At 49.6% G+C, this 18872-nt stretch overlaps 1 protein-coding gene across 3 annotated transcripts in view; it reads right to left on the reverse strand.

The window, feature by feature from the left end:
- The window catches only part of SAMD4A (sterile alpha motif domain containing 4A), a 97194-nt gene that overhangs the window by 25216 nt on the left and 53106 nt on the right, over positions 1-18872 (reverse strand). For all 3 annotated transcript variants that reach the window (XR_003960953.4, XM_030275248.4, XM_072930579.1), the window contains one exon: positions 9059-9577. Coding sequence is in view for 2 of the 3 variants with exons in the window: in XM_030275248.4 (XP_030131108.3) it covers positions 9059-9577 (519 nt within the window). In the remaining variant the exon portion in view is untranslated. The remainder of the gene's footprint in view (positions 1-9058; positions 9578-18872) is intronic.

An 18872-nucleotide genomic window follows, 5' to 3' on the forward strand; every position in this document is an offset into this window, starting at 1 on the left:
AAACTTGGGAAAATAAAACAAAATTCAGGGAAAAAAAAACAACAAAAAAACCCCCAGAAAACAGCTTCAAGGCTGCCAAAACTGAGCCATTGATTACAGCGCATTTGATCCATTTGCATGCAGAGAGCTTTGCTTTGGAGCCGAGATGGAAACAGTCTTAATATAGCTGGAGAGAAAATATCCTCCTTGCACTCTCCTAACTGCACTTTGATAGGAAGCAGCCACAGAGCAGATGGTGCCTATATATAATCACCAGACCTATTATCCCAGCCTCTTTTAGTAATTCGAAAGATGTGATAACCACAAGGAGAGCAGCAAATATTCCCCCTCCCTCCCTCCCTTCCCCTACTAATTAAAATATCAAAAAAAAAAAGGAAAAAAAAGAAAAAAAAAGGAAAAAAAAAAGAAAAAAAGGGGGAGGAAGCTATAATTATGGTAACGAATAAAAGAATCTCCAAATGAAGTAAATAACTATTTTGTGCACTGCTCCTTTAAACCAGAAGTCAAAAGTTAATTAAATAGCAGTGTGTTACTGAGTCAGGAGAACACAGCAAGTCCCAGTGCAGTGGGGAAGGAGACTGGAGATGAAACCAAACCACAGCACTCCCATCCCTCCTCCGTGCCCTCCTGCCACTTCTCTGCAGATGCTGTGTGATGGTGGGGGGAAGGAGAGCTCATCTCTTTCCATTCCTCTACATCCCAAAGCCTGGGGTTGCACAGATTCAAAGGATGAGCAACGGGAAGGGGATTCTCTCCAGGGGCTTCTTGCTGCATGAAGATGCTCAGGGAAACATCACAAATGTGATTTTAGTGATTTTTTGAGAGAAGGTTGGGGAATGGTGGTGTTGGGATGAGAAGGGAATTACTCCAAAGGCCCTTAACAGATGTCAGTTAATAGTGGAGGTGCTGAGGAACATCCCTGGCTCCCAGACAGAGCCCTCAGTCCCCTCTGATGGCTCCAGGGGTGATACAAAGTGCAGAGAGGAACCCATCAGGTGATGGGAAAAGCAAAGCTTCCCTCGGGAGAGCACCAAGCTCCCAGGCACTGAGTGACCACAGCTTGCTGTGGTCTGTGCCTGTATCCCACAGGCACCAGGGCAGCTGGAAAAACACACCCAGCTCTAGAAGGGTCCATTCATCAACAAAACCTCCCAGAGAGAGGAGACTGCCAAGGGGTCTGAGAGAATTACTGGGGCTGTCTGACTGCTCCACAACGCAGAGAGCATCAATCAGCTGCCCTGGTGGCTTCTGCGCCACTTCCAGGTCAGAAGCAGCATTCATTGGTGACAGGAATCCCAGGGACTGTAGGATACACACAAAACCACTGCTGCTCCTTCCTAACATCCATCCCCAAGACGCCCAGACTGCTGTAAGGAAAGTGGAGGTGGCATCAGAGCCATAAAATTCAATGTCCCCCCATCCCAGCTTGCACGTCAAGGATAGTGTCCTACCCTCCCATCAAGGGACAAGCAACACATCAACAGCAAACCACGGCAGGCATTCCCTGCCCTGAGCACCTACAGTTGGTGACTGCACTGGGATTTCACAAGCTGAGAGGGTGGGGACATCCCTGGGTGCTGCTGGAATAGAGATTCCCAAATTAGGTGGCCTCTTTCCAGCCAGGAAGCTGCAGAGCTGCTCTGCATGGGAATTTGGGAGCAGTGCTCTGTAAGAGCACAGAATCACAGAAGATGAACAGTTGGAAGAGACCCAAAAGGATCATCGAATCCAGGTCCCAAGAATCCCATCCTGTTCCTGAGAGTGTTCAAGCACTCCTTGAACTCTGTCAGGCTTGGGGCTGTGACCACTTTCCTGGGAAGCCTATTCCAGTGCCCAGCACCCTCTGGGGGAACAGCCTTTTCCTGACACCCAACCTAAACCTCCCCTGACACAGCTTCACACTGTTTGCATGTGTGAGTACAGACCACACCTTGCATAAAGAAGGTCTGGAGGGAGGAACTGTGTGATCCCAGAGGACACATGTGTGACATGCCCACTTTGGGGACAGCCACATGTCTCAGGCTGGCACTCAGTGCTCCCTCTCCTCCTCCCCATCCATGCACACCACCACCTGCTCCAGGGCTTACCCAGCCCAGGGCTTACCCAAACCAGGGTTTGCAAGGGCTAAAGGAGCCCAGAGCCCTTCTGCCTTTTGGTGACATCTCTGCCTCCAAGCATCGTGGCTGATGAGGGGTCAAGCACAGCCACAAGATCTATCCTGCTGCCCATGTGAAAATCCACTTGCCAGAGCTCACTCTGCTTGGCAGGCAGGGGTCCCTCACTTGCTCCACACCCTGCTGCAGCAGGACCAGCACATCCCAAAAGCTGTAGGTTGCACATATGCCCCATGTTGTCAGTCATTCCCACCTGAGAGCAGAGTGGGTATGGCAGTGAGGACCCTGCTCTGTCTCTGTGCTCAGGCAACATCAGCTCTGTCTGGCTAACCCCATCTCCTCAGAGCCATCTGCATCCCCCCAGAGCTATCCATATGCTCCCTGAGCCACACACATTCCCTCAGAGCCATCCACATCCTGCCAGAGGCATTGGATTCCCCCTTGAGCCATTTGTGTCTCCCAGAGCCATCCACATCCCCCAGGGCCACCTGCATGCCCTGAGAGCCATCAGCTGCTGGTAAGAGACTTCTGCCCCATGGCTGCAAGGATGGGCATCCCTATGAGCAAAGCTGCCTGTGATCTGCAAGTTCCAAATGAACAAAACAGGAGAATCACTCTTCCAGATATCCTGAGCTCACTGCTCTTCAGAAGGGTTACTCTAAGTCACCCTGTGAATCTGTCTTTTCTTCCCTCCCAGGGCAGGTTATGATGTTTGGAAGACAAGAAATAGGCTGATGAGGTGGGTGTCAGGCTGGAAACCCTGTGGAGATGACTGAAGGTGGGACCTCAGCATCACATGGACCTTTGGCACTCAGGCAAAGACACAGTGAGAAAAGAGATCCTTTGGGAGCAAAGAAGTGAAGGGAATGTGCCAAACAGGCTCAAAAAAAAGCAAGCAGGAGCAGCTAACCTGAAGTTTCAAGGTTAGAACAGGAAGGGACACTGGCTACAAAGCACACTCAAGAGCAGGGGCAGATCTTTCCCAGATCTTTTCTTGCTGACACCACAAAAGGACACTGCTCTCGTTCTCCACCACCATTTCCATCTCCAGTGCTTGATGGCCTCCAGGGTGAGGTGGGTGACCACTCATCTCGCTGGCTGAGTGAGGGTCTGCAGACCAGGGACAAAGAGCTTTGGATTTATAGAAGGGACAGAAAAGCTGTATCTGCAGTTCAGTGCTGGAGGAGAAGACTACAGATGGACTTGATGATCTTAAAGGTCTTTCCTCACCTAAGTGATTCTACATTGTTCTCACTCCTGTTTGCTGCTGTATCGATGTACATGGATTTCAGCAAATAGCTCTGCTCTCGCCCAATCTTCTCATGCAACAGTTCTGATTTCAAACTACAGGATTAGCAAGATTTTGTAGCACTGGGAACCTGACAAAGCGTGAGACGTCTGGAAGTGTTCCTGCCCATTGTGTGTGACACTAGAGGGCATGAGCAAGACAACAAATGCCCTTGTCTGCCACCACTGAGAAGCTCAAGTGTAATAAAGGCCAACGAGCTTTTCTCAGTCTATCAGTAAAAGAGAAGAAAAGCAGACGTGAGAGGTGTCCCCAGCTGGCAGGATGAGTGCCAGGGTCCCAAGTCTCAGCAAGGCCAACTGAGCATCAATTTTCTGAAGGCAATTCCAAAAGTTAATCCACCCCCGGCAAGAACAGGACATTTGTTTGCTTCACTGCCGTAACCTCACTAAGGCTTTTTCATTTTCTCATGACATGTTTTGCTAAGTCTGCATGGGAGGAAATGTGTTCCCCTGTGTGAGGCAAACACAGGCTGAGGACACACAATGCACTCCCTTCATTGATGCTGAAATCTATAGAAGACAACAACTTTGAAGCTGCCCATCAACCCAACCCAGATCAGGGTGGTCCTGTGGGTTAAAACATGCAGCTATCCCATTACCAGCTCAGTCTGGATACCAGGTATGGCAACAGGGTTGTCTCCAATGGAAGGCAGAGAGCTGTTTACAGCAGGGGAGGGGAGGAAGAGTCAGGAAACTCACACTCTGTTTATGGCAGAGCTTTCTTGGTGTTGTTTGTTCCACCTCAGTTCCCTGATGACTCAGGGAGAGCTCCAGAACGTTCATCTGCCCTCTCACTGGGGATTCCATACCTGGAGCAAATGTTGGCAAAATCCTGCAAGCCATGTCACACACACATGTTCTGACACATGGCAGCTGCAGATCTGCCTGTAGGGCAGGACCACAGAAAGACAGAATTGTTTGGGTCGGAAGGGACCTTAGAGATCATCCAGTGCAATCCCTTGCCATGGGCAGGGACACCTTCCACTATCCCAGGCTGCTCCAAGCCCTGCCCAATCTGGCCTTGGACACTTCCAGGGGCAGCCACAGCTTCTCTGGGCAACCAGTGCCGTACCATCCTCACAGGGAAGAATTTCTTCCCAATATCCAGCTTAACCCTGCTCTCTGTCAGTTTGAACCTGGGCTGGGGTGCCTGGAAGAAAGAATCCTGATTCACTTCTCTTTAGCTCTAGGACAAGCTGGAGATTTTTCTTTTTCAGGACAATAAATTTGTACAGGTGGGTGTTTCTCCTCTCTTGCTCTGCTTGCTCTCCTCCTTGTAGACAAAACCCACCAGTTTTCTGGCAGAGACTCCCATGGGAAGGGTGTAGCAGGCCTGAGCACCCGGCACCTTTCCTGTCGGAATCTGTGGGTATTGATAATTCCGAGATTGTAGAAAGTCTCTGTCTTTCTGCCCCACTGCCAAAGCAGAAGCCATAATTGGTCTGTGCTGTTTTTAAGGCTGTTTATTCTGTTTATCTCTAACATGTTCTGCTGCCCTGCTGCAGCTCTGTCCTGCAGGGCAGCGTGTGGGGCTCTGCCCTCAGTGGGATGGTACAAACATTAAATACCAGAAACTACCTGTGCTGGATTTACAATAACGTGCCAATATCTGTCACCTACGTTGGACAGTGTGTCCCCAGCCTAAACCAACAGAAAAATGCCAACACCACAGTGAAACATGGAGGGCATGAAGAAGGAGAAAAAGGACAAGACACACCCAATTTCCTCCATCTCGTCCCCTTTGGACCCCTAATCTAGAAACCTAAAATTTTACTTTTGCACCCGTGCCACACTTAATTATTACTTATATCAAACACTCAAAACTTGTAATTCATCCTATAAAATTAAAAACTCCTCTCCATAAACAGAGATCACAGACAGTGTCTCTCGGGGCTCTGTATAAAAAAGTTCCTAACTCTTACTAAAGTCCCAGACCTGCCAGGGCAGCCAAAAAAAAACCCCTAAATTCCCACACTTTCCCATTTGTGCAGGAGCGGAAGGGTGGCTCCAGACTGGCAAGAGCTTTGCTGGCCCAAGGACCTCTCTGCTCCCTCTCAGGGGAACCCAGGCAGTGCAGTGACACTGAAACACCAAAGAGTGCCAACATCCCTCCAGTATGAACACAGTGCCAACGCCTGGGATTCCTGCTCTGCAGGAAGGTCTCTGACTCTATCTGTCCCTCGCTGACCTGTGACTTTGTGGTCCAGATGAGACCAGTGCATCTGCAACCTCCTCCTCAGCACAGCTAACAACACACCTCCTTTACCTCTGCACAATTCCCTTCCAAGAGGGTGGAAAACACAGGGCTAGGCAAGGAGCTGGAGCCCCCATGGCAGAAGCTGTTGGCAGCATTGAAAACAAGCTGCTTTCCTCTGTCCTTTCAGAGTTTCCAGGCCATGTCTCCATCACAAAGGTGTTGTGTAACCCCAATATTTTGCAACTGCTGCCTGACCTGGCCACAGAGCCAGGACTCCAGGCTTCACTTCGTCCCCCAACCCGGAGCAGCTCCAGCTCCTCCCTGCCTGTGCTCCTGAACCCATGACAAGGCTGCCTGTACTCCTAGCAGGCTAAAGCTTGGTTTAAAGTTGTATCTCAAGCTTTGCAGGAATTGCTGATGCAGTGGATGGGAAGGAGCACATGAACATCACAGAATCCCAGAATGGTTTGGGTTGGAAGGGACCTTAAAGCCCATCTGGTTCCACTCCCCTGCCATGGGCCAGACACCTTCCATTAGACCAGACTGAAGGCTCACCCAGCCTGGCCTTGAGCACTTCCAAGGATGAGACAGACACAGCTTCTCTAGGCCAACTTCCATTGTTTGGGATGAGTCTATATTCTCTGATAACTCCAGACCCAAAACCATTACTTAGAACACTGGTCCCATTCCTGGAGCATCATTAGTGGGGTACACCCAGAGTGACTCCTTCAGAACATTCCAGACTCGCCTCCTGTAACATCTCCTCAAGCCTTGGCTAAACCTTTGCTAATCCCTGTCAGTGCAGTTATGGGAGAGCCAGAGATGACCCAATGCTGAACCAAATCTCAAAACTGGAGTCTAGATGGAGTCAAAGTCAAGGACAGCACAAAGCAAAACATCACATGAGCTTCAGCCACCCATATTTAAGCCCTGTGCCATGACAGCATTAAACCTCATTGTGCCACAGCCCCAGAAGAAGGTAGCTCAGGCAAGACCACCACATCACTGCTCTGGGGTAGACTTTGCCCCATTCTGGTGTCAGGAACAGGCAGTGCCTTTGCAGGGAAGGGTCAGGGAAGGTTGTGTCCTGCAGGGTGTTGCTGGATTAAAGCCTCTGCACAGATAAACACCTCTGAGTAAGAGGGAGAACTTAAAACTAATAACAACACTAAAACCTAAACAAACACTAAGGAGTTGAGGGCTTTGCTTTGGCATAAAAGATTAATAAACATATCGATTGAGTCAAGGGGCTGGGACAAAGGCTGACAGCCGTGTTTATTTTTTAGCATCTATCTGTGGACCTACCAGGCTTCTGCCCAAGCCAAATATTGTGTTTAGGAAGTTTATGAACTGACAGATGAAGTGTGGTTGGGTCACCTCCAGCTCAGCCCACGGTTGTCTGAGCATGGTGCCACCAAAATATGTCTGCAGGAGTTACAACAGCTTAACACGTGGGCCTGAACTATCACTAGCAGAGGATGATGCAGCCAAGCAAGTGGCAGAGATTGAGGAGGAATTCAAGCAGAAGACTGGGTAAAGTGTAGGGCTGCTGGCAGACCCACAGTGCTCCTGTCCCAGCTGCTGCTGAACACACCGAATTCTGAGAGAATTTAGGGAAAACCCCAGCACTGCAGTAGCTCAGGCACTGCTGAGTAGTTCAGCTATTGCCTCAGCTGTGGCATCTTGTGCCAGTACCACAACAGGCAAGGGGTGGGTCAGTGCTTCTGCTGAGAGCTAAGTCTGAGCACAGAAAGGCTCAAAAATCCACCAAGGGGTTTGTGGAAAGAGTCTTTCAAAACCTAATGTACTTTGCAAAGTTCCAGCCATTGTCAGTGATCAACCTGCTGCACCCACCACGCCTCCCTGCTTCCAGATCCTGACACGAGGAGCCAGACCCTTCTGAAGCCTCTGTTTGCAGGGTGTGCAAAGCCTCTGAACCACCAGGCATGGAAAACCCCCAAAAAATAATCCTTGGAGAGGTTTAACAGGCTGACTGCAAGTAGATTCATGGGGTTTTGCTCACCCTGCCTCCTTGTTAGACCCTTCTCATGCAGCTCAGTCACCCCAGAACAGCTTCATAGGACAGGATCTGGCCCTCAGAGAAGCTGAACATCACACAATCCCACAGCAGCAGGAGCTGGGGGCTTCACAGACAGGGGGTTGGATGGGAATGATTAGGTTTAGAGACTGTGGAGAAGCTGCTAAATCCCCACCTGCCTGCAAGGATGGACACAGGACAGACAGGGACCAGGGTGCTACAGCAATAAACCCAGAGCTGTGCTTCATATTGCTGTTGATTTGAAACACCACTTAAAAAAAAAAGCAATTCTTACAGGAGAGAGAAAAGCCCAGAAGCCTTAAGTGACCATTTTAAAGCTTTCAGCTATTTAATTGTGGCTTTCCACACTCTGATAAAGAAGCTAGGGCTGCTGCCACAAGAAGCCTCTCCTCCCCAAAGTGCTCTCTGCATCCCTGATTTCTAGGAGATGCTGATAAAGCATCTTGGAGAGACTTCTGAGTATCTCAGAGTGAAGGAGGACATGCAGCACTGCAGGTGACATGGTGGCAGTCACACAAAGGTGTGACAGCCCTCCACAGAGCAAGTGGGTGGGCAGGGGAGCTTCTGAATCCCACTGAGAAGATGCTGCATTCCTGCTCTCCCAAAGAAGGCTCACAGCTATCAATGGCTGCTTTGCACAGCAGATACAGCTGCACTACAGCTTCACACAAACACCAGCCACGGAGCTCTCCCTGTGTCCAAGCCTTGGGCTGGGCTCTGCACCATCCAACAAAGCCTGGCAAGGTCTCTGCGGGAGAAGAACCACCCAGCTCTCCTGGAGAACGCTGAGGACTGTCCCTCTAAACTCCTCAGTCACCACCAGTTTCACACCTCTGCACTGCGAATACAAGGGAATGTTTTCACATAACCTGAAGCTGGTGGATTCCAGCTCTGCTTCCAAAACTTTTGCCTGCACTCAGGGTCTCAATCCGTTTCTTCTCAGTAAGTCCTCAGCATGCTTTTGTACTGGCCTCAAGGCCCCCAGCTCACTTTTGGACATGAAGCTTCAGTTTCCTGCTTGCTTTAGCCACTCTTGAAACATGAATTACAGAAAAGCTGTAAATCTACACAAAGCTGCATGGAACACAAGGGGCTCCCTTCAGTAACACATTTTTTGCTCTTTTTCTTACTCTTTGCTGTTTTTCCCTGTTCTCCAGCTTCCAGGTCTTTAAAAATCCCACAGCACTAGAAGAAAAAAAAAAAACCCAACAAGGCAAGCAGGAAATAAAAAAAAAAGCAGGTGAGGAAAGGAAAAATAATAATAAAAAAAAGGTATTTTCTATGGCCCAGATGAGTTTAGCCCCTCTGCTAACCACGCCAAAGCTGCAATTCCTAGTGGGATTGGGAGGAATATCCCCAGAGCCTCCCGTGGCTACTCACTGGTGCTTGTGCTAGTGCCGATGGTGTTGATGGTGGTGGGGACGGAGGAGGAGGAGTAGAGGGGCAGGTGGCCGTTCTCGCAGGCCATGTTTTTATCCTGCCAGCTGGAAGCGCTGACGCTGATGCCGGAGTCCCGAGAGTTCTGCCACCCGTTGAGTTTGTCGTCGGAGTTCTGTCTTTGGTGATAGTAGTGAGCCTGCCCGTAGTCCAGCGAGTCGGAGCGGCCGCGGCCCTGCCCGCCGAAGCCCCCCGAGGTGCGGTCCTCCAGGTGGTTGAGCCACATGGCCAGGGCGCTCCTGTCCTCCAGGGAGGTGGCAGGGTGGATCAAGGCGTAGGACAGCAGCTGCCTGCTCTCCTCGATGTGCTGGTTGTGCTCGATGGAGTGCGCCAGGATTTTGGGCAAGAGTTTCATGTACTCGACTTTCGCCTCGATGTTGCCGGGTTTCAGTAAAGGCAGGTGGGTTAACAACAAGGAGATCACTTTATCCTTGGATTCCTGTTGCCACTGGTTAATGATGCCTGTTGAAGGAATAAGGAGGGGGGAAAAGAGGAAGTTAATGAGGAATTGAAAAGTAGAGGTAATAAAGAAATAACGGGGCCCTGGCAGGGTAAATACAACATGCCAAAGGGATTTCCGAGCATCTCCCTGGTAAGGGGATCACCACCCTCCAAAACCACTGTCAGGGCAAAATGTGCCAAACCAGACACCAAAAGTTACCAGATGCCCCTGAAAATCATTGAAAAAACCAAACTAAACCCAACCAATGCATTTATAACCATTTTCCAACTCTACTCTACTGCTGTTGCTCTTATTTTTGGGCCAAAATCACGATTTGGCCCGAATTTTTCGTGTTGTTGCAGATTACAGAAAATACTACACAAAAGCACTCAGTGGATAAAGCTAACCTTTCAAAAGAACTTGGCTGGAAAATTGAAAAGGTCAAGATTCAAAGCAGGTAGCTCAGGAGACAACCACAGAGGGAAGAAGCTTTCCAGCAGGAACACAATCATCCAATCAGGGTGTTGGTGCATCCACCAGCCCCAAAGCAAAGGAGGGAAGGGCTCAGCTGAACCAGCCCCAGAGCTCCTGTTCCTCTGTTAGATCACAGCAAACAGGAGAGGTTTCAGAAGACAAGGAAAAAAAAAAAAAAAAGAAACCTAGGGGTTAGATTTAAATATGCAGAAGGAGAAGTCAGGGAATTACAAACTGGTCACTTAACTCCAACTCCTGGAAAACTGATGGAACAAATAATGAAACAACCTATTTGTAAGCACTTAGAAGATAACAAGATGATAAGTGACTGCCGACACCCATTTGTCAAGAGCAATTTGATTTCCTCCTGTGACAGAGCAACTGGCCTGTGAATAGCTGGAGGAACAGGCAGTGCTGTGTATCTTGATATTCATTAGGTGCTGCTGCACATGGCTCCCTCAGCAGCACAGCAGAGAGAAACTGCTCTAATGTGGGCACACAACCCATCTGAAAAACATATGGAGGGAGCTGGTGCTGCTGATTCACTGTCAGACTGGGAGGATGTGCCTGAGACCTGTCCCGAGCCTGGCAACACCCAGAATGTCATTGGTGATAAGGGTGATGTGATAAACGTGGCCAGCATGCAGGTATTGTGCTAAGAAAAAGGAAAACATTCCAGGAAACTGGACTAGAGGTCAAACAGAGCTGAGGATTCAAAGGGGTGTCATGGAGCTGTGTCAGGGAGGTTTAGGCTGGAGATCAGGAAAAGGTTCTTTCCCCAGGGGGTGGTGGGGCACTGCCCAGACTCCCCAAGGACTGGTCACAGCACCAGCCTGCCAGAGCTCCAGGAGGATTTGGACAACGCTTTCAAGCACAGGATGGGATTGTTGGAGTGTCCTGTGCAGGTCAGGAGTTGGACTTGATGACCCTTGTGGCTCCCCTTCCAGCTCAGGATATTCTACGTTTCTATGAGATTTGGAGAGATGTGAAAGAACATCTGCACTAAGCAGGTGCAAACATCTGCATGCAGGTGGGAACAAAGGGCTGTGCAGCAGAGGTGGGCAAGAGCCTGGCTTGGGAAGCACCACATCAGTCAGATTCCATATTGCACAAAAAAGCTGCACCAGCCGGCCTGGCTCCTGGCTGAGAGGTGAACACTGGCATGGACAAGCTGCTCTCCACATCTGCTACTGCCCAGGGAAATGGTGGAGTCACCATCTCTGGATGGATTTAACAGCTGTGAGGATGTGGCCCCTCGGGTGTCAGAGTCCAGCACATCCCTCTGCTGCCCTGGCTGTCTCCAGACCCTGGCAGGGGCTCACAGACCTCGGCATGAAGTCAAAAAACACCTGTAGCTTTGATTTTAGCCTGTGGAAAAAGCTGCCAACTCTGTGTGAGGAATTACAAGCCACAAGGGTTTGAGTAATATGATAGTTGAATTAACACAGGGTGAAAAAGTAGAATTTTGAGGTTTTTAGAATGTAGTTCAGGAGGTCAAGATGGAGGGATTTGGGCGTGTCCTAGGCTTCTTCTCCTTCTTCTTGTCCTCCATGTCTTGGTGTGATGGTGACACTTGTCTATTGGTTTAAGGTAGAGACTCACTGTATAATATAAATTATAGATATTGGCACAATATTGTAAACATACAACACGTAATTTATGATATAAAATGTAAACACTGCCCGAGGCAGCACACAGAATGGCATGGCCAACCTGCTGGACAGAGCTGGGAAGGTCAGAGAAAGAATGTTCTAGATAAGGAAGAATAAACAACCTTAAGAAGCTGATCCTACACATTCAGACTCCGTCTCTGGCTGCACGGGCTGGGAAACGAGGACTTTTACACTCTTGGAGGGCTTTTCCAACCTAAACAATTCTGTGATTCTGCGACTTGAGCTGCAGCAGAGATGAATGAGGTTGGACATGATGGAACTGCCTTCTGTAGGGCAGGATGGCTTGGGCCAGTGTGAGATCTCCATCACCAGAGGTTTCTCTGAAGAGCTGATACAAACTCCAAACACCCACCAAATCAACCCAGATCAGCCAACTGACACCTCCCAGCCCCAGGGCAGCCTCTCCTCCAGTGCTGACCAAACCCCTCTGTAAAGCCTTCAAACTTCCAGCCCAGTCTTACGCTGTGCTACAGGAGCCACAACTGAGCTGTGTGGTGGAGAACACTCCCTCCTGCTTGCTTTAAACACAGTGCCCAAAACTGCATCAGGTGAAACGCTGAAAACATCCCCCAAAACTTTACATTCTCTCTCCCTCTCTGCAGTCGTCAATCCATTCCAGACAGGAAGCTGCTCTAAATCACTGATTATCCCTATAGCCTCTGTGTGCTTTTGAGCTAGGCTAACTGAACCCACACCACTGAAATGCAGATCCAGACCTCCCTCTGTAGGATCATTCATCAGGTTTGCTCTTGGGAAGGCACAACAGCAAACCAAAATCCAGCTCAGGATATTCTGTGACCCAGGAATTGGACTCTAAGATCCATGTGGGTCCCCTCCACCTCAGGATATTCCATGATTCTGTGATTCTGCATGACCCACGCTGCCAGCCAGCAGCTAACCCAACCCTCCCACCACCCCTGACCCAGAAGAGGGCTGTTAAAGCAGCACCTTCTCCCAGTAAGGACCAAACTCTGTCCATCAGTTTCCTGACACGACTGCGGCGGTGAGCAGCACTCGCCCCTCCAGATTCACCCTCCCAGTTCCAAGGCATGCAACTTTTTTTTTTTTGTTTTAATAGGAAGCCACTAGATGGCTTGCTGGAAACGCTGGAGACTCTCCCTGGAACTTTCTGCACTGGTATTTACTTCTCCACAGAGTTCCCCCTCCTCCAGAGCCACTTCCTGAGGCAGCCACAGCGTGCCTGAGCTGTCCTGTGCCAAAAGGAGCAAGGGACACAACGTGGCACAGCTTTGGTGGAGAAGAAACTGCTGTATTGCAGCAGAGGGGACTTCTGGTACTCTGGGTGTGCTCCTTTGCCAGTGGGAATGCTGTGAGGTTGTTTTGGTGCTAAAAAAATGGGATTTGGGAGAGCAACACCCAGCATAAGTGATGCTGTAAAGGATACACAAGTGTAGCGGGACTCAAGGCCCACCAGAGCATATCCATATTTTCCATATGCAGATGTCCCTGCTCCAGGCAAGGCTTCCTGTTGGGATGAATCTGATTTATCTGTTTCCTCTCTTAGTCAGCTGCCTGGTGAGTTGAAAACATGTCTTATTTTCTCCCATCCTCCTGCAGAGAGGGCTGTCACACCCCAATATTTTATCATCGCTCTCGTGGTGGTTCAGCAGCACTTTCAGGCTGGCACAGCCAAACTCCAGCCTGGCACCAGCTGGGATTCTGTAGCAGCTCAGATAAACTGAGAAATCAAAGACCATTACAAAAAAAAAGGCCTGCAATGCACTGCTCAAAGAAGTTGGTGCTACTTAAACATAGGAGCAAAATACACGTAGAAAAAGCTGAGTCTGGTGTAAACTGGGTGCAGGAGAGGAGGAGGAGGATGGTGAGGGAGGCAGGTGGCTGTAGCTGGGCTCCTCCTCCTCACATGGGGGAGAGCTGAGCATGAAGGTCCCCACTGGGGAAACACAGGATGGCACCAGAGCTGCTAATTGGGAACTTTGCCTTGGACCTCCAAGGGATTTGGGGGTTTAAACCACAACCCCAAAAGATGGAGCACTGACCCAGAAGCCTGTGGCTGATGAAGGGATGGGTGCCTCTGCCCAGGCAGGAGCTGGTCCCCTTCTCAGCCAGCAGCAGGATGTGCACAATTAAACAAAAATGGAAAATAATTAGATCTGAAAGAGGTTTGGCTCTCTCTGAGATGGGGCGGAAGGTCAGGCTTAATCCTATCTGCCAGAAAATAGAGGGATCTGGAGAGGGCAGTGCAGGAGAGGGAAAGCTGGAGCTGCCTGTGGGCAGGGGGAGAGGGGCTGGCAACACCCCACAGGAGCCCCACTTCAGCCCCTCACCTGCTCCCATGCACTCCTGGCCATCTGGGATCTCTCATCCTTTATTGCCAGAACCAGCACTCTGGGGAAGATGAGATTAGGATGTGTTTTGGGATCCCACATCCCTGACATGATACCTGTGGTGGGTCACAGGCACTAATTACATGACAGCCTCATTAGTTCCCCTGCATGCTGCTTCAGGGATGCCTGGTGCTTCCCATCACAAGGATTTCACTGCTCTGTGGAATGTCACAGCTACTGGCAAATCTGAGCACAGAGGAGCCCCAAAGTTAGAATCCCCTCCTTACTGCCTTGAAATCCCCCCCAAATTCCTGTCCTGCCACTGAATTGCCATCTCCTTTTGGAGATAAGTTAAGGTAACCACTGACCAGCCCTGCACTGGGAACGGAAAGGAGCTGCTGGTACCGCTAAAGCAGAAAATCCCAATTTTTACTATGGGACATTTTGGATGAGAAGCTGAATGAAGGTGGGATGTGAAACTACCTTCTACTGAAGGATTACTTAACTGACAGGATTTTGCTGCTAGACAGCCCAGCTGATGCATGTGCAGCATGCCTGTGGATAAATCCAGCTCCAAATATAGCCGGGTCCTGCTTCCAAGACTGAAACCTGTGCTTGTGCTATGAATAGGACCAACACCATCCCCAAAACTGGGACTTTCTGGCTGGGAAAAGAGGTGAAGTTTGTCAGTTTATTAAGCTATTAAGGGATTTTTCTGTTGCAAATCTGCTTAATCACTGCTGGATCCCTGCAAACTGTTCACTGCCCCCTGTCCAGTGGTGATGGATTCACCTCTAACTCTGCCCTGCATGAGGGATCTTCCTGCCTTTACTCTGAACCTGCCTCCTGAGGGATGGAGGGGTTATTTCAACCACCAGCAATGCTCATGGTTATCATGTCCTGGGAAGAATCAGAGTTTTCCAAATGTAAAGCCAGACCAGATGGACAAAGGTAGGATAGACACAGTCCCTGCAAAAAACAACATGAGCAGCACACTGGTGCCTGCATTTACAAACCCTGAAGGACCAAACTGCAGGGGTTTAATTCTAGTTTTGATTTTTGTGAACAGACTTGTGGGCTGGAAGATTCCAGTTTAAAAACACCACCCCTGCTGGGAGGGATGGCCAAGAACAGCTGTCAGGACAGGAAAAGAATGTGTGGGTCTCACCAGGTGACATGTCTTCAAGGAATGACAATAATGTCAAGTAACTCTCAAGCACTTGAAGGAACCCAAAAAACAACCAAACCCACCCAAGATAAACCATTTCATTTTGAAAGCAGAAATTGGGTTCTCCTCCTGTTACTATACACAACTTATTTCACAGTGAAGCAGAACCCAAGTGAAGTGTCCAGAGAAGGCCATGGAGCTGCTCCAAGTGCTGGAGTCAGGCTGGGAGAGCTGGGAGTGCTCACCTGGAGAGAAGCTCCAGGGAGAGCTCAGAGCCCCTTGTAGAGCCTGAACAGGCTCCAGGAGAGTTGGAGAGGGACTGGGGACAAGGGATGGAGGGACAGCACACAGGGAATGGCTCCCACTGCCAGAGGACAGGGATGGATGGGAGATTGGGAAGGAATTCCTGGCTGTGAGGGTGGGGAAGCCCTGGCACAGGATGCCCAGAGAAGCTGTGGCTGCCCCTGGATCCCTGGAAGTGTCCAAGGCCAGACTGGACAGGGCTTGGAGCAGTCTGAGATAGTGGAAGGTGTCCCTGCCATGGCAGGGGGTTGGAACGATGCGGTCTTCAAGGTCCCTTCCAATCCAAACCATTCCAAGATTCCATGAATTTGCTGATTGTGACTTTGGTGAAGTGAAAGAGATGAGTGATGTGTAACTTATGAAACACACAACAGCTTATCCAGGGCAACAAGGATACCAATTTAAAGACTAGAAGTGTTTTAAAAACTGCCCAAGGATCTTCTGAGTGACAAAGAGGACATTCACACAGGAGGTTTGGTATCATTGCCCCTCAATGCTAAGTCAGTGCACTTAAGGGCTCCAGTTGTCAGCAAATTGCTCTTAAATTACTGTTTTATTATGCCCTTGTTTTCAGTTTTCCATAAAAAGTTCTCAAAAGCCCATTCAGATAATTTGCCCAAGCAAGAAATTACTAAGAGAGGGATTCACAGGATCATTAAGGTTGGAAAAGACCTTTAAGATCACTGAGTCCAACCATTAACCAGATGCTCAAATCTGAAGGGCACCCTCCAAGCACCTTCCCAGAGGGGCTGAAATAAATTGCACTCTCAGATGTGTTTGGAGAGAAAAAACAGGAATTTGTACTAAAAGTTTAGGTTGGGATCCTTGATCTTGTGAAGTGACATACTGCAGCATTAGGGACTGGAGAGAGGAACTGGGTGCTCTGGGATGGCAATCAAACCTTTCTGGGGATGGACAACACCAAGGTTTTCATGTCTTGGATGGCCAACAGCAAAAGAGAAATCCAATCCATGCTTAGGCAGCTGGCAACTGCTTCAGGGAGCCTGGAATCAGTGGCCACAGAGTAAGAGATGGCTATTTCTGGGTTGGCAGGAAGGTTTTTCAAGAGGCTTCCTCAGCAGCTCCCAGAAGAGGCTCCCATTGTTTGCTGTTTCCTGGATTATGAATGCAAAACTGAATCTGGGTGATGGGCAGAGCTATGTGGATGGCACCCACTTTTTATTGTCAGAGGCAGAAAAATCAGCACCTGGACTCATCCTGCTGTGCAAAGACACAGCAACACATCACCCACCCACCAGCTTCTGTACACATCCATGGGAGATGCTGCACTTCCATCAAAATCCCCCAAATCTGTGGTAAACGAGGTCATCTCCAGTCAGCCCTGGGATCTCACACCTGTTCCAGCTGCCTGGACGCCTTCACCAGGGCTCAAGGGGTCAAGAAACCTGACCCTGCATATGAACAAACCTAACAACCTCTGCTTGGCCACAACATCATCTCCCAGTGAGTGACCATCATCAGACAAACCTGAATTCTACGTCTACTTGTTCCAGTTTCTCCCAAGTATTTCTGTTTGCCTTAATTTCCAGTTGAATTTATCTGCTTTATGCTTGAATTCATCTGACTTCAGATTCTGAACTAGATGATCTTTAAGGTTCCTCCCAGCCCAAACCATTCAGTGATTCTGTGAGCAGGGTGGAGAAACCACACCCCACCTTGCACAGGGTAGTTTGCTGCAAAGATAAAGCAGAAGAGCAAAAAAACCAAGAGATTTCACCCACAAGTCTGAATTTTCACCAAGTGTATCAACTAAGGGCAGGTTGCTGCCAGTCCCAGCCTTCCCACAGCTGGGTTTACTGGTCTGTGAGATGGTCCAGCTCCCCACCACCCATCACAGAAATTCACTCTCCAACAGTACTGCAGACACAAACCTCTGCCCCGGCTCCTGCTGCAGCAGCTCGATTGAAGGTGAAGCACAAAGTGTTTCCAGCTGAAGGGATTTAAATTATTATTTGCAGTAATTAGCACCTGCACGTTGACCCAGTCACAATACTTTGTTTGGGCAATTTTACATCATTCCCTTCGTAAATCAGCCTCACTCAAAAGGCCAACATTAAGGAAAACAAAGCAAGAACCCCGTTGGAAACACTCTGTACCCCATCCAGAGCACATCAATACCTTCACTGTTAAACCTGGCAGCCTTTTCCCTCCACCAGAGGCCAAATAATCAGAATTTCAGCATGTGCCTCCTCGTTATTGCAACCAGTGCTAATTAAAAGGAAAAACATCTCAACGATAAACTATTGCCAACTGCAGCAGGCAGAGAGGCAGGCTGTCACTGAAACACTGCTGAACCCCAATCCTGCCCCTCATCTCCCCAAGACTGATTCAACATCGCAGCCAACACTGTGGAGAAGACACTGGTGATGCTTGCAAGCACCTCCATGTCAGCCAGGCTGTGGTGTGGAAATCCCAACAAGCTTCCCCCTGCTCCAGGTCTGAATTTATGCCTGTGCCAGCACTGAGCTCACTCAGCGGGGCGGGAGGACCTAATCCCACACGTCTGAAGGCAGCAGGAGCCGTGCCAAGCAGCACCGTGCCTGCTGGATCCACGGCTGCCTGGCACCTCCCAGCTCTGCATCCTGGGAACAGCTTCCTCACAGGTCACCAAAACCCCTCACCCCAGGGATCTGACACAGGAAAAGCCAATAAACCCCCGTGGTTGGCTTTTTGCTGTCACTCCTTTCCATTCAGGTCTAGCAGCCCAATTTGGGGAGGAATTGGGAAGCACTGGAAAGCTCTTGCTCTGGAACAAGCCTTTGCTAGGAGCTGGGAACAGCCTGCAAAAAAACCCAGGACATCAGGAGGGCTTGGGGATTGCTGTGTGTGGGATTAAGAACTCTGCACTTCCCCTCCCACACCCAATCTCCCTGGAGGCTTTGGACCTCCAGATCCAACACTCAGTGCAACCCCAACATCTATAATGAGATATAAAAAGGTAACCAAAGAATTCCCCTTTTCCTGACTTTTTCTCAGTCACTTTCCATTCCTGGGCAGATTCAGGGGTGGGCAACCTCTCTGAAGGATGGAGAGACCTTTTGTCCACCAGCACCCACAAGGAGAGGACAGACAAGACATCACACAAGGCACAGGCACCATCTCCCCTTCTCCAGCAGCCACATCCCACCTCTCACCCTGGCTCTGTCAGCACCAGAGCAGGACGGAAAATCCGCCAGCGATGAGCAGCAACCTCTGGGTTCACATGGTGCTGGCTCCCCTCCGTGTTTCCAGCAGCTACATCACACTCTAAGAGGCTAAAAATACATTAGGAAAGTACTTAATGTTTCTTTTCCACCCCAGAGGCTGCTGCAGAGAAGCTCCAAGGGGGAGGGGAGGTGAACAGACCAGAGTGGATGCAGGGAAGAGA

Source organism: Taeniopygia guttata, chromosome 5 (genome assembly GCF_048771995.1).
Source record: "Taeniopygia guttata chromosome 5, bTaeGut7.mat, whole genome shotgun sequence".
Classification (NCBI taxonomy): domain Eukaryota; kingdom Metazoa; phylum Chordata; class Aves; order Passeriformes; family Estrildidae; genus Taeniopygia; species Taeniopygia guttata.